Below are 16,036 nucleotides of genomic sequence, written 5' to 3' on the forward strand. Positions count from 1 at the left end.
TCAATATTTACTCCCATGGCAACTGCATTGAAAGCGGAGGATAGGGATGGGTTAAGCGCCAGTTCGATACCACAGACCTGACAAAAGCGAAATTAGAATGAGCTCTTTAACTCCCATAGCCAAGCTTGTCAGGGGTAAAGGACAGTTACATCTTCAGATACTCTTGCTTGTTTTAATAATACTTGAATTAATAAGTATAGGTAAATGAAAACCCCATAAAAATCAAGAAAGTCAAATATCAACTATAAAAGCTGTTTGTTGAAGTATTAGGGCTCCAAGTGAATAGGGGAGTAGGGCTAAGCTTACCATCTGCTATCACTGCAGGAATGTCTAATGGAGCAAGTCTAGGCAGTGTTTAGTCTCTGTGAATATTGAATTAAATGGGCAGATAATAAGTTTCTACTCAGGAAAATTACTTAATAGTTATCCTGGTATCCTGGTATCCTAGTTATTCAGCTATAATTTGTCATATCTGTTCATCATAGTGTCTCGTATCACTAAATACGTGCGCCTGATTGATATTGTGACACTTCCATATTATGGTGTAATGATGTTAAATGCCTACGTGATTATCAAATTTTTACATAAAGCTATCTTACTTACAAATATGCACTGACACTATGAATTATTACAGTTAATTTCTGTGCTGAAACAACTCAATCGTGATAGATTTTCTTTAGGGCTTTCATTCTTTCGTTAAAAAGCCTCCAACTTAATTTTCCATTGCATAATATTTGACATATGCAAATACAGTATGTTTACTTCAGGGACTCGTGCCTAGTTGATTTAGCATATTATGCTGTAGGCTGCATAATTAATGAAGCCAAATAGCATCTGAATGCACAGCGAAGAGAAGAAAATCCCTGTTTCCAAACCATGTCATGAGTAAGGTCTTCTCTTTTCGTAAAGAATGAGTTGTGTAGAAATATTAAATAACTTGAAACAAACTAAAATCCAGAGCAGTTTTGAAGTACGAGACAGATGTGTATTATGTCTTTTTCTTCTGTCCTACCGACATGTTTATCCGCCCACATAGTGGTTCTGTCAGCCTGGGCTGCACCAGATCCCTCTTCATCCCTCTCTCTCCTTAGGCCGGCTACACACTGGCTGCATCGCGTGAGCATGTCAGCTGCGTGGCGTGTCCGTTTATATTTCGGCTCCCATGTTAACAAGTTAGAGCTTACACACTGCCTGCGTGACACGCATGTCTCAGGCGCAGCTCGAGCCGCACCGAAAACGCGTGCATTCTAGAAATAGAACCGACGCCCACACTAAACAGCACGAGGGAAAGTCACTGCTTTCTTCCCCAGTGTAGAGAGAGCATGAGCGTCATATGAGACTGTTTATAGATGAGTTGAAATGTCATCTGTCATGTCCTCCAACACTTCAGCACGGCACTAAGCCCCTTTCCTTCTGCCACGTCCAGTGATCTGCGGCTAACACTATTCTTGACCTTCTCTTTGAAATGAATCTATGTTGAGCTGTAGCTAATGATTAATTTAATTATTAATCCACCAATTATTGTCTTGATTAATCGATTGATAATTTGATCCCCAAAATGTCAGAAAACAGTGAAAGAAAGTCTATTTCGGCTGCTTCTGAGTTCAAGGTGACGTCTTCATATGTCTTTCCATTTGTCTTTTTTGACCGACAACCAGTGCAAAACTCCTGGAAAATATTTTGTTTACTGTCATAGAAGACAGAAATGTCAGAAAATCAGAAATATTCACATTTGGAACCGAAACAGAGGCTATAGCCAGTGAATTTGTGGCATGCTTAAAACATGGCTTAAGCAATTACTTGATTATCAAAATAGTTGCCGATTAATTTTCTGTTGATCAACTAACTGATTAATCGTTTCAGCTCTAAATCTATGGGACTGGTATAAATACTGAAAATGTAGCACAAAGCACATGAAGGTATTTTTAAGAGTTAGCAATTGTGTAATGCTGACTTATTTTAAGAAAGGCTGGTAGCAATACTAGTGCGGCAACTGTTCCCTGCAAGCAGCCAGGTGACTGGTGTGCACTGATGCTACTCTGGGAGATGGATAATAATAACGCGATGCCTCTTTCTTTTTTACCTATGTGGCCATTTTGTTTCAAAACAGGCCACATTTGTAGGCAGTTTTAAAGCCTTCAAGCTCAATGATTGTGTTTTCTACTCTCTCTTTTTAACTCCTTCCCCCTCTCTCTCCCTTTCTCTTTCTCTTGGGATGAAAACCAATTCGGTTTTATTTTTTTGTTTTGCATTTTCTCTCTTTTTATGTGCTCCCTCATTTTTTTTTCAGGCCACTTTGATGTGTCTGTGGGTTCGTTATCATTCCGTTTGGATGAGCTCACAGACGCAGATGCGCGGGCGCTCGCATGCACTTGCGCACACACCACGTGTACACACACTCTCCCTCTGTCTTTTTATACTAGAGACCAGAGGCATCCGCATGCAAGCGTGCATTCTAGTCTGTTTGTCAGTCTTTTCCATGCGCGGCTCCACCCACATCACAGTCCATTCAATTCTTAAATACTCTGCTTACATGAAAAGAATATTTGCATAAGAAATTAGACTTGCGTCTGTTTGCATTGACTTTAATGTGTACTCTTGTATTACGTGTACATTTATATAAATGTTTACATACAGTAAGTTCCTTGTCTCTGTATATCCAGCACGTGGTGCACACTCGCACACAGGCGGCACGTGGCGTTGTGTGGTTAGGGCAGCCCGGAAAACGCCGGCACCCTCTGCACCCCTCCTGTCTGCCAGGCGGCTGGATGGCGGAAGCTCTTTCACCCTTTCTAGCACAAACACTCCTCTCTCCTCTCCTCCCTGTCGTCCTCCCCTTTAAACAGCCGTTAGGATTGAGGGATGAGAGGACTTCCTCTTTAGAGAAGGCACATCTTTAATTTGAGCCTCCTCTCCTTCCACTTTTCTGACCAGAGATCCATTTAAAGCTGACGGGCCGCCCTGGCGCTGGCACCCCTCTCCTTCCTTACCCTCTGTTTCTCCCTGCCAGGCCTCCCTGACTCTTTTTCTCTGTCCTCTCATCTCACCCTCATTGCTCTGTTATTGATGGTGACACACTGTCTACCGCTCTAGTGACCACACACACACAGGGAAACACACACACACACATACACACACACACACACACACACACACACACACACACACACAGTTATTCTCAGAGGAATCGCTGATGGTGCCATGTGTTCACCTGCTCTCTCCAGCTATAGAGCATAATATGTTTCAATGTGTCACATACTTGAAGTTAGCTGCAGTGACTTTTCCGGTGTATCTTCAGAGATATAGGTCCAGCAGCCAGCTCCAACTTAGTCATAGTGCATTCCTTGAGTAGAGTTGTCAGTCACACACAGAGTTTGCGACTGTGGCTCATGAACAAAGGCACATATGTACGCATGTGCACGCACACACACACACACACACACAAAAGCTCCGTCGTCTCTCGAGCTAGACACACACCCAATTCAGTTCTGCTCAGCCTTGGAAGTTTCAAAAAAACTTGCTATTTCTGTGACATCCTCTTTTCCATCTTTTCCTCTCTTTCCTTTTCCATCTTAGTCTCTCCACATTTCCTTTTGTGTCTGTCTGCGCCCGGAAGGCAGTCATGCAACGAGACTGATTAATAATTACAGAGTACACAAAATTGGGAGAGAAAAAAAAAACAATTTCTTTGTCGTTTGATGTCCGACATGAGAGAGACCAAAATTACAAAGAGACAGAACACTATAAGGAGGAGAGAAAGCTTGCACATTCCTTTTTCAATCCTCTGCTTCTGTTCTTTGCCTTTTTTCTTGTTTTGCTGTTTTTAATCTCCTCTGTCTTTCTGTGTTTCTTTTTTTTTTCATTTTATCTTTATAAAGTTGTTGCTTTGATTATGGTAAGGGATTAATCACTTAACAAAAGGCTAATTTTGTAAATGTGTGTGTTCAGGCAAAGACTATAGTTTTCTCTACATATAGTTTGTTTTTGTAGGTGTTAGTGTGACACAGTTGTGTTAATGGACCATATCCTTGAATGAATTTTAATGCACACACTTGACAGTGCTGCTATGTGAAATACAGATAAATGTGTGAAAAACAGTCCTCCCCCACCACCCGTTATGTGCCTGTTGTACTTTCGTCGTATTTGTTCTCATAATTGGTTTAATATCCCACCCACCGGCCAAAAATTAATTCTTCCTCCTGCCTGTCCGTCCACGGGGAATAATTATACATACAATGAGCATTCATGTACAAGGGAGCAGGAGACAAGCGCACCGTCACACAGCCACACATGGGCATAGTACTGTACACACCACACACTGTAAAAAGCTAGTTATATTCTCTTCCTAACATTGTCATCTCTGCATTAATCAGAAGAAGGGTCTTGGAAACTTTCAGTAGCTGCTGTAGTAAACTAGAAGCTGCATAGCAGTTGTGTCTTCTTTGCTGTCTAGAAAAAAGTCTTCACTTTGTGCTAAAGTTTCAATGAGGTTCACCTGTAAAATTATTACCATATACCAGATATGAATATGGCAGGGACCGGAGTGCTACAAGTTTATTTAAGTTATTTTACAGGATTTCTTAATGATTTTGTGATTTAGAGCAATGTATAACAGTTGGTCTAAAAACATGCATTTTTTTATCAAACCACTCCAGTTTCATAAAGTTATCCTCAATGTAGCTCCCAGCGAGGATTTAAAAAAAAAAAAAAAAATTCAGTATTTATGAAAAGACATTCATTGTATTTTATTAGATTTTGGTTGGATGCTAGTCTGTGGGGGAACATACAAATATTTATTGTACATAGTTCTATCCAGACTATATGTACGGGTACATGATAATAAAAAAAAATAGATGAGTATATGTATTTGTTAAATGTCTTAGATAATGTTCTATGTCTTCAGGCATATATTATTTATTAAAAAAAATACAAAATGATTTACAGTAAACTTTTAACTACAGTATTATACAGATTTTTAATCTACTATTTAAAATATGTGGGATGTGAACGCATGTTGACATGATTGCTCATAGTCAGGGCTGGGTCCAAGTCAAAAACAAATCATGTGTGTCATTGTGCGTGACTACAGAGTTTGCTCATCAGTTATGAATATAAAAGGGCATTATAGAGCCAGACATTTATTTGTCATATCATCTTAGTAAATTAGGTAGTTGGACCTCAAATCTTATTTTTATGGATACTATTTTTTGACGTACACATTTTGTAACCATCTATTGGTGAAATTAGGTTCAGGACATTAGTATGTGCTCGCTGTCTGACTGTATATTTCAACATGTAAATTCTCAGGTGGTTTACAATAATAACACCCTCATACTCTCCCTTCACTTCTGTCGTTCTTTCACCCTTTTTCCATCCACCCCGAAAACACACTCCTGTCCCCACACACCCTTCGTGGGTTTGACTTGACAGCTGCTTGGTATTGCTGTATATGATGTCGTGGCTGGGCCGCTGGGCTGGGCGCTGACAGCTCTCAGTATGAGGCTGTCCCTCTCAGTATGCCTGTCAATCCATTCAGCCCGCAGCTCTGTGACCTGACATTTGCCAGCAATAGCAGCAGCGTACTGGCATGGAAGACACACACACACACACACACACACACACACACACACACACACACACACACACACACACACACACACACACACAAAGATATTTAAGGTGATAGATACTGAAGAATTGTATTCTAAAGTGACTTTCTCATCACTCTTCACTCTGCTCTTTCTAATAAAAGGGTAAAAAAGGAAAATGCTTTTCTTCATCCATCGTTCTGTTGTCTCTCTTTTCTTCCTTCTCGAAAGCACTTTTTAACTACTGTTTTGAAAGTTCTATAAAAATAATAAAGGTCACTTGCTTTCTTGACAAAGCATTTCTCCAGATATTCATTTCTGTGTGTATGTGTGTTTGGTTGGGTTTAAAGGGAGATGGAGAGCCAGCTGGACAGAGCCAGGGAGAGCCAAAGGCAGCAGATCCAGCAGGCAGATATGGCACTGGAGCAGTTCAAGAAACAGGTGGAGCTGAGCTCTGAGAAGACCTATGCTGAAATGAAAATTCAGGTCTGATACACACATTCAAGGCAAACAAGGCGCTGGTGGAAGGCGCTTAGACACACACACACACACACACACACACACACACAGAAAAGCATAAAACACACTTCGCATTGAATGCACAAAGTATATTCGCTCACACAAAGCAGTATCCATTCACATCTGTACTACACATTCTATTATATGTATACATGCTGTACTTCAAGTTCAGTCTCTAATATTCATGCACATTTGTACATTTTCCTGTTGTGTTCCTACTCTCTCATGTTTGCTGTTTCACAGGCGGTAACCAAGACAATGCACACACACACATTTTGTATTTGCAGAGACACAGCCTGACCACAGATGCAACACTGGCTGCGCTTAAATTCCTCCTCTTCACTTCCGCTTCAACTGTTCCTATACTGAAAGACAAAAAAAAAAGAACATTATCATCCCCAGGCCATTTTCACTCATTTAGTCATCCCAAATGAACAACATGATTTATTATCCTACTCATTAAGCAGCTGCATTTATTACTCTGCTATCGCACGTTGACCTCACTTCCTCTCAGTGGGGGTGATGTGGGATGGTGGGGTTTCGATGAAGAATGGGTCACTCCTATTAAGCCGCCAGACTAATTAGTACAACAGGCCAGCCTCACAATTAGCACTTCACACAGCGTGGGCTGCTGCTTATTGGGAGAGTTCTCCAATCAATACGCGCTCAGCTGTAAACTTCAGATGCTGTCTTACAAGACAGTTTGGCTATAGGCGTTTTTGTTAAGCTTTTTTTTTTTTTTGCTATGTGTGTGTCTGTGTGTGTGTTGATGAGGCCTACTGTTGCCCCGGGCATAATTTCTCAATCCAGTAGCCTGCTACAGTTATAGACACAGACCCAGTCACTGCCATCAGTTTTGTCGCTGCTGTTTACAGTTTATCATACTCGTATAGAGTTGCATTTACATCCCGCTGTGCTAACTGAACTGCCTGGCTGGTGTGTGCGCTGTATTGACGAGGCAGCACTGAGTGTGGTCCTGAATGAAGGGCGACATGTTCGGGAGATTAGCAAGTTTTTAGCAAGTCTTGTTTTTCGGCATATTGGTATGGTGTAGTGTAAGAAAACGAGAGAGTTGGGTGGGAGTCAAGTCTATACTTTGTCATGTTTGTGGGCACACAGAGCAAACTTTTCCCCAGAGTAAATTTAAAATGTTTGTGCTGCTTGCATACGAAACCTAAAGAAGGCAGAAACCTAAACCTCAGATATCTTTTGCCTTTCAAGTGAAAAAACGTATTCAAGACCCCTTAGGAAAAAAGCACACTAACTAAAACGTGACAGACAGAGAACTTTGGTTTGCTTTCTTGGTTGTTCCTGCTTCTTGAATACAAGGCTCCATGTGTTTTTTTTACTATGGTGAGAAGTGATATCTTCTCTCGTTGCTTGGAAAATGTCTGTTTTGCCGTATTTTCCTCTTCTTCTTCCTACTCCTGTTCTCATCCTTCCATCTCATGCTCGTTCCCTGTTTTCCCATTGAGCCCCTGGCATCCCAATCTCCAATCTGACTTTATCCCCAGCCCACATCAAAGCTAAGAGAGGAGCAGTCTCTTCTGCATCCCTGTCATCCTCTCTCTCTCTCCCCACCCCACTTATGCATCGCTCCATCACGCTCTCCTGCAAAGGCTTTAATGTCGTAGAAGTTTTTTACTCTCTCTTTTCATCCTTCCATCTTTCCTCTCATCATCTTCTCCCTCTCTCTGTCTGCAGACGGTGTTGTATCTTAATGGATTATCTGTATCGCTCTCTTCCTCTATCTGTCTTTCTCTCATTTTAAAATCAGCATCCCACTTTTAGGCTTCACTTAAAGGAAAGAGTCTGCCCTATTTTGGATGGGGAAAAAAGAAGCACCACACGGAATCAAATCTCTGTTGCGTGCATAGTTCAAAGGAGGCTTCAGCATTTTAAATGGATTAATCAAAACACATTTAGCATTTCGTGAGCGTTACACACAGCATAGCCCTGATTCAGAGGAGTTTTAGTAAATTACATTTACAATTGATTTGGTTGTCGTCACCTTAACAGTAAATATGAAAGTGATTGGCTGCAAGGAAGTTAAGATGAAAAGCATAGATATTATATCTCTTATTGTTTTCAGAAAAACAAAGTCCTCAAAGAGGCAGAAGCTTGTGACTTTCTCACTGCGTCATATTCAACTGTGAATATGTGAATTTTTTTTAAAGATTGTTTTTTGGACATTTTAGGCCTTTATTGTGATAGGACAGCTGAAGACATAAAAGGGGAGAGAGAGGGGGAATGACATGCAGCAAAGGGCCGCAGGTCGGAGTCGAACTCGGGCCAGCTGCGTCGAGGCGTAAACCTCTATATATGAGCGCCCGCTCTACCAACTGAGCTATCTGGGTGCCTGAATATGTGAATTTTGATGTGAACTACTGGTATTACATATTTAATGTTAATTATAATATCATACTTTGATGAATAGGTTAATATATTGATGTGCTGTTATTACAATATCATTACAATAAGATCACACATAAAGGGATGCACATATTTTTCCCAATGGCAATTCATTAATTTCAAATTAAAAGAAAGATGTTACAGTGGCATCACTCTGCTGCAGATGCATGGTGGTATCTTGCAAGTTCCGCATGCGTTAGATTTGTTGTACGTATGCTGCAATATAGCAGAATGTTGAACAAAGATGTATGTCCAATCTTCTGAAATATGAGATTTTGAGTCGCATATTATGTATGCTTTTCAGCAACATAAATGTATTCCAGATCGTGGACCCAGCCTAAATGTTTTACACACACATTTTATAATTTATGTATTTAAATGTTGAATTGTCTGCAGTCTTTTGCGTTTTTTCTTCTTCTCATGGCTCCAGATGCAGAAGGTCGACGAGGACCTGATCCGCTCCAAGTCTCTCAGGGAGAACCAGGCCAAAGAGTTCTCCCAGCAACTTGATGCACTCAGACAGAAATATGAGCAGCAGGTCTGTAAGAGTCTGTTACTTTCTGTCCATCTGTCTACAGTGTGTTTGTCTATACCTGTATCTCCATGTGTGAACGGTTGCCTTGCTTCTCTGCTCATGATGAAGCCAGGGGAAAGAATTCTCCTCTTGCTTCTCTCATCATCACCACATTGTTATCTTTTCTCTATTATCGGTGAACACTTGGGCAGCTGGAGCCAGCCAAGGGGACTGACATCCATTTGCAATAGTCTTGTTATTGCTCCCCATCTGTTCCACCTGATTAATTTCTCATGATAAGGGAGACGCTTTAGATTAAGCTTGGATTGCGGCGCATTACATATCTTAAACGTTTCCAGTTGAAAACTAATGCAATCTGCACAGCAGGCGCTTGGTCCCTTTATCTTCGCATCTCTGTCACTCTTCTTCGATTAGGAGTCTAGAAACCATTTTCACGACTCATTGAAATCCAGCTTGCTGATAGGAGGACATATCTTGTAGAGCATTGGATTCAATTAAACCACAGAAATGGATATTATCGGAGGCAGCAAGTGTCATTGGAGGCAACAGGGAGCATAATCTCTATTTCTATTACTTAAATTTCACTTTAATCTCACCAGCCTGCTAGTGGTGATTTTTATCTTTGGCAATGTGACTGAATATTTCAGCCATAAAGGATGTGTACCTTAATCTAAAATCTAATCTTACCACTTTAGGCAGTGTTTAGAGAGTGTTATCTTCAGTTACCTTTTTGTGTTTCTTTCTTTGTGTAACCTGTGTGCAACTATAGTGGAGTATTTGCTCAAACAAATGTTTTTTGTGTACTAGTGAATTCCCACATTCATATTACAATTGTATATAAGATACGAATGCCTTTAAATGGCTTCACAACTCGGTGTAATCACGAGTACAACATCGGGCAGAATAATCGGGAATGTTATTTTGCTCATCATCATCATCATGCAGCAGTACATTCATATATCCCGATATCTTCCTTTAAATAAAGAAGAATTAAGAGGGTGCAGCACAAACTGGTGTAGCGTCTCTATATTCCATCTGTATCCACAACATGATTGATTTCCAGCCATCAAACTAGCACTCCACCTGTCCCTTAATAAGCATACTAACGCTCATTTCCAGGCCAGATGGAGTTCACACCACATGTAATTTGCTGTAGATAGTTAGAAATGAAGGATAGAAGGCCAGTGTTATTTTCCAAGGTGTGGAGAAATGGTTGTCCGTTATTGATTTGCTCCGTGACTGGACACTTGTGTTTGTAATTATAATGATGCTTATGGGGGGGAAATCACACTTTTTAAAGATTAAATTGGGTTTATGATGTATCCACGAAAAACGTTTAACTGGGGAAAGTGGAAAATGCATGTTTTTAGTTATTGCTGTCATAGAAAGCAGACAATGGCGCATAAACTGTTAAACAGATTGTATATCCAAAAGACATTTTCATTCCTCTATAATTGATCCAGTAACTGAGAATTTATCGGTGTCTTGAGTGCCAACAACAGTATATTGTTCTGACAAATCATAAATTCCATCTCATGGAAAAAAACAGGTAAGTAATCAAAGCGTTGCAGAAAATATTGAAGTGACGATTATCGTCTGCTGCTACGGAGAGTGGGGGTGCAGTTGACAGTTGAAGCCAGCTACATAGGGTTAGCAGCACATCAGGCAGGCTTTTGTCTTGAAGATAAAAACATATAAAGATGAAGGGCCTGTCTTTGGGATGATGTTGATGTGAGTGCTGGTGACATTAGCTACACAGTTAGAAGGGTAGAGAAAGAAAGAAAGGAAATGTATTTGTACGCACTTGAAGACGTGTGATTATTCGAGTTACTGTGAGCACAATCGTTTTATGTTGTGTGTACATTCTGAATACTGTGTTTTTGCGCACACACAAGCATGACCACGAGTACTTTGTGTGTACCCAATCAGCCACGCCTGCATGTGTGTGTGAATTGTGCCTCCACTCCAGAGAGATTGGTGTCACAAGATTGCAGGGGTCAAGTTTGCCCATTCAGATGCACACAAAAGAACATTCCCTCAAGGGCAACTTCAATGCGACTTTAAAAAGGGAACTATGTATGAAGGAGTTCTTTTCCAGCTGACACTCCTGGCAGCTGGACGTCATTGTCTTGACAGAGCTCTGCCTCTTGACATTGGAGTGATGTAGTGAGGTCAGATGGCTGGTTTAGAGACTTGCCCTTGAGAGTTAAGGGAAACCTAAACAGCTTCATTCTTCAGATGTAGATTGGGACAACAGATAATAAAAGAGTCTAGTTTACAGACATGCACGTTTGTGGACATACTTTACCACGGCCCCTCACTGGCTATCTTCAAATCAAAAGCTACAGTGAGGAATAAGGGGTTTGTCTTTCTTCACTCTCTCCCTCCCCTCCCACACTCACCCCAGCCTCCCCTGCTGAGACCAGATAGGGCTTCTGTTCAACTCTCCTCTACACCCTCCTCCTTCCCCCCCCCTGAAAGAAGCTGAAAGAAGCCCATTACCTCACTGTCCTGCACATACACACACAGAACCATGTCAGGCCAGGCTGACTGGAGTCGTGCTGTGCAGTAACACCCAACTCACTCTGTATCTGTGGCACCAAGCTGTGCCATAACCGACTCAGTCTTCTCTTATAAACGCCAAGCCGGTCCCTTTAAGAACCGCAGCACCCAGCATCCTCCGCTGCACGCTGGCGCTACGTGATGTCACAACCAGGCTTCTTGCTGGGTCTGCTCTCTGTCATCTCCTCTCCGTCTTTTTCTGTGGCTGTTTTTCTCACAATGGATCTATCTTGCCCATTTCTTCATGTTCGTTTCACCTCAGATACCCTCTTTCCTCCAAAACCCCCCATGGCCCAAGACTCTAAACAGGAGCGAACAGTAAACCACGACGTCCTTCCCCAATTTCTGTTGCAGTATGTCCTGCTGGGGAGTTCTTGAAGCAATTGCCTTCTTATCAGTCTGTCAGCTGTAACTTGTGCTGCTGTATGCATCTGACTATCCCTGTGGGACAACGTATTCTGGCTGTGGATCTCATTTGTGTCTATTTATTATGGAAAATGAAGGCGGTGCAAATTTGTCTGTGTATGGAATGCACCGTAGACCAACATCAGCATCATCAGTGGCAGCATGTGGAAGATGCTGCCCACATTCTGCATAGTGTTTGTCTAATGGAGCTTTGTGGTATTTTATGATGAACTAGAAAAATGGTGTGTGTGTGTGTGTGTGTGTGTGTGTGCGCCTCACAGATAAATAATATTTGTATCCAGCTATAATTCTTCCCACTGCCCGTTTCAGAGGGCATTTAGCAAAGCTCTCTCCAAACCTGAGGGGTAAATTCTTGGCTGCCAAAATAAAGTGTCCATTGTAGACTTCCTCTCAGTGCTGGGGATGGGATCCGGCTTCCTGTAGATAGCCCCTCATTCATCACCTGCTCTGAATAGCACGCAACGTCCGAAGATAGGGCCGGGGATAGAGAAGGCACCAGGCATAGAGGCTGTGGATCTCCGCTTCTCTGGCAGGCCAGGTAGGGTGCCGTCAAGCACAATGTGCAGGGGATTAGCTTCAAAGCAGGGATGCGAATGGGCCCCAGGCCCCTGCTGTCCTTTCAAGGCTCCGGTTGGGGCTGCACGGCGGGATGGTGTGGGGGTCACTCGTCCCCCCGCCATGGGGGAGTGGGAAGGGAACAGAGCCTGGGAAAGGCTTGGGGGCTTGGGCTGGGAGCTCTGCTGCCAATGCTCACCTCTCAGCAGGTGACGCCGCTCACAGTCATGCTGGGATACAGACTTGCTTCAGCTGCCAGGATGATTAAGCCCTGAAAAATTGGGTTTTTGTGTCCCATTAGAAGTGTTTTATTTTCCTCTACTTTATTGCAGGTCTCTGGTTGTAACTCCAGTGAGACTAAAGTCTACTGTATGTTTATAGAATAAGCAAGCCTTCATGTTGTTTGGTTCATACAGCTCCTTGACTTCCTTGCTATACTCTGACTTCATATATCCTTTATTAGCAGCATGAACTCCAATGATAGCAGCCTGGTTAATTGCTGCTTGAGCATAATCCCATTAATTGTGAAAACATGGAAACTGATATTGATTGATTGATTAATGTCATGAATGGATTTGAAATTGGTTAAATTAATCCTGAGAATATCATTACAGGTAAAAGCAGTATCAAGAATCTTTTAGCATCTTGGCGGTTCTCCTCAAGGTTTCTGCTGTCTCCGTCTTAAGTTTTTTTTTTTCTGATTTGCGTTTATAATGATCATCACAGTCATCGCCTAAGCCGATTTTCGCATGCTGTCAGGCGCATAGCATGGGGCATTGGGTAGTTACTGCAGCCAGATGGCTAACCCCTACCAGCTTGCATGCATAGCCCAAACTAGCTGCTCTTTTATATGCCGGTGGCAGAATAGGGCGAGGGGGACAGATTTGAAGAGAGCAGGGGACATTGAGGGCCGCTATATACAATTGGCAGTAGAGGTGGGAGGGCGGGGGAACAAGCCAGATGTAAACACATCACATCATGTCATCCTCTGACAATGTGAGGAAGCGGAGAAACTTTTTCCGCTTTTTTCCCACCTTACTACCAATTTCGCCAAATTGGTAGGGCACATGGGTGTTCTAGGTGGAGGGAAGGGGTTTAAGGAATAGGACGAAGAAAGGATGAATGGATCGGTGGATGGACAAGTTGTCATGACGACAGGATTGCTCTGAGTGTGTGTTGGCTGATGAAGTCTCTCTTTGCCTGCTTGTCCAATCAGATGGCTGAGCAGCGCATGCAGTACGAGCAAGAGAGGACGCGGCAACAGCAGCAGCACAGCGCGGAAAAGGACAGCCTGGTCCAGGAGCGCCAGTGGGAGGTGAGCAGCCTGGAGAGACAGGCCAGGGCAACCCTGCAACAGCATCAACAGCACACCCAGGAGTGGAGGAAGCGCGATGCCCAGGTAGGGGGTCTCCACTGATCCACGTTTGCACACACATATACACATGCTGACCCACCGCTCTCCCGTGGACAACCATTTTGTATTTTGCCCATTGACGTCTTCCTGGGGTTTCAAAAGCACAGCGGGTCAAGACACTTGTTTTTTTGTTTTTGACTTGAAGCAAGACAGATATATTGATATTTGGTGTAAATCATTTTATAGATCGCCGTGTATCTGGTGTGAGTGTATGGAAACATTTAGATATTGCTATTTAAAAAAAAATGTTATGCGTAAGAAAAAGTTTAAAAAAAGAAGGAACAAACGAAAAACAAAAAAATGACACAGTCGTAACTTCTAACGCTGTTTTAAAGTTTTTATTATTTTTTATCGCAGCAGGGTTTCTTGATAGAAGTGTAAAGACGTGAAATCCAGAAACCACAGGTAGCTAGATGAAGGAGAAGAAATCTGTTTTGTTGAGCGCCAAGATTTTATTCCAAAACCCTGGGTCGAATTTCTTTTTTTATTTTCCGCTGTACGGTTGTGGACCAACATCAAGCGCCCTGTACTCTCACCGTAGTGCATCTCTGCATGGCATTCTCTTCTCACCGCAGGTAGCCATCTCCCTCCGGAAAACGCTGGCTATTCTCTTATTTCAGCATTGACGGCCACTATGAGTGTATGACATGTGGGTCTATATTAATTGACATCTCTGACACTGAGTCTGTTCTGTTACCATTTAGCCAAACCAGTAGGTCTTCATCTCATACCCCTCGCTCTGTCTTCGCCTCTCTCCAGCCTGGGCTAGCTTGAAGCTCTGTGGGAAGCCATTTGACAAACCAGCCCCCAGCTGGGGATGTGTTTGACTCTTCAGGCTTCCTCATGAAATGGACATTGTCAGCATGCAGAGAATTTTTTTTATTGGCCGTTAGCTGGAGACAGGGATCCAGCAAGACATATGTTGTATTTGTGGACAAAAAGTGCCCACACAAAATGACTGGCGGAGAAAAAACTATTTTAGGTTTAGGTACAATAATTTATGGCAAAGGGGAATTGAAGCGATTATTACATTTACCACTAATAACAACAATTGGATTTTTTCTTTGAAAAGGTGTTTACCAACACTGTATCGAAGGTAAAAGCCTATTTTTCTTGTAAAATGCAACAATAATTGACGACTTAAGAGACTCCCCAAGTTGTTAAATTGTAACTAATTTGTCTTCTGTGTTTCATTTTTTGTTAATGTTACATTTTAGGTGTGAACAATGAAACTAGAAGGGATGCTCCCAGTAAGGTTCAAAATTGCCCCCTGTTGCTAGCTTAAATGTCAAAATATTCCTTAATTTGTAACCTCTGTTACACAATAAGGAAATTATTTAATAAACCAATAGAAGCCATCCTATACCGCCAGTATACTACTATACTGGTTGGCGTCTACCATTTCTTTAAAAGGCTAGAAACTGTGTAACATAAGGGTAAAGTCGTGATTTTCATTCCCACTCTAATGTTCCCTTGTCTAATATTTTTGGAAAATGTCTTTCACTGCACCGATGGCACTAGCTAGTGTGTTATTTGGTTTTCTGGAGATGCCGTCACAACAGGACATTTCTGCTGATAACATGGTGATTTACTTGTGTCAAAATGACATGTAGTTTGTCAAATCTTAGGAGGTGACAGAAAACAAACTTCCCCAGTGCTCATCTCATATTCTCAGTTCCTGTTTGCTCGTGCAGCATTTTGAGTAGGGATCAGACGCCTTCGGAATGTCAGATGTTAAAGCGGCAGAAATCAAGATTTTCACTAAGGGCCTTAGAAAGATGGAGGACAGCATTGGGAGGTTTCTGAAAGTGGTGGGGATGTGAGCTGGTTTGACTTACTGTGTGAGCCCTGTTCCATGGATGTGCTGTTAAAATGACGAATGAAGAAGCTGACACACCAGCAGCAGACATGTATTAAAGATGAGCTTCTTTTTTTTTTTTTTTTTTACATTGAGCAAATTCACTTATTATTAAACACTGTTGCATTACCAAAGTTGTTTACCCCTTAGGAACTCTGTACTGTCAC

At 42.0% G+C, this 16,036-nt stretch overlaps 1 protein-coding gene across 7 annotated transcripts in view; it reads left to right on the forward strand.

Moving 5' to 3' along the window:
• cep112 (centrosomal protein 112) overlaps positions 1 to 16,036 on the forward strand; it is a 99,431-nt gene that overhangs the window by 37,709 nt on the left and 45,686 nt on the right. For 5 of the 7 annotated variants that reach the window (XM_031312891.2, XM_031312893.2, XM_035996973.1 and 2 more), the window contains 3 exons: positions 5,939 to 6,068; positions 8,944 to 9,057; positions 13,814 to 13,996. In XM_031312891.2, the coding sequence (XP_031168751.1) occupies positions 5,939 to 6,068; positions 8,944 to 9,057; positions 13,814 to 13,996 (427 nt within the window). Of the gene's footprint in view, positions 1 to 5,938; positions 6,075 to 8,943; positions 9,058 to 13,813; positions 13,997 to 16,036 lie in introns of all 7 variants that reach the window. The other 2 variants (XM_031312892.2, XM_031312894.2) reach the window with 1 other exon arrangement.

This window comes from Sander lucioperca, chromosome 21, assembly GCF_008315115.2.
Source record: "Sander lucioperca isolate FBNREF2018 chromosome 21, SLUC_FBN_1.2, whole genome shotgun sequence".
Classification (NCBI taxonomy): Eukaryota; Metazoa; Chordata; class Actinopteri; order Perciformes; family Percidae; genus Sander; species Sander lucioperca.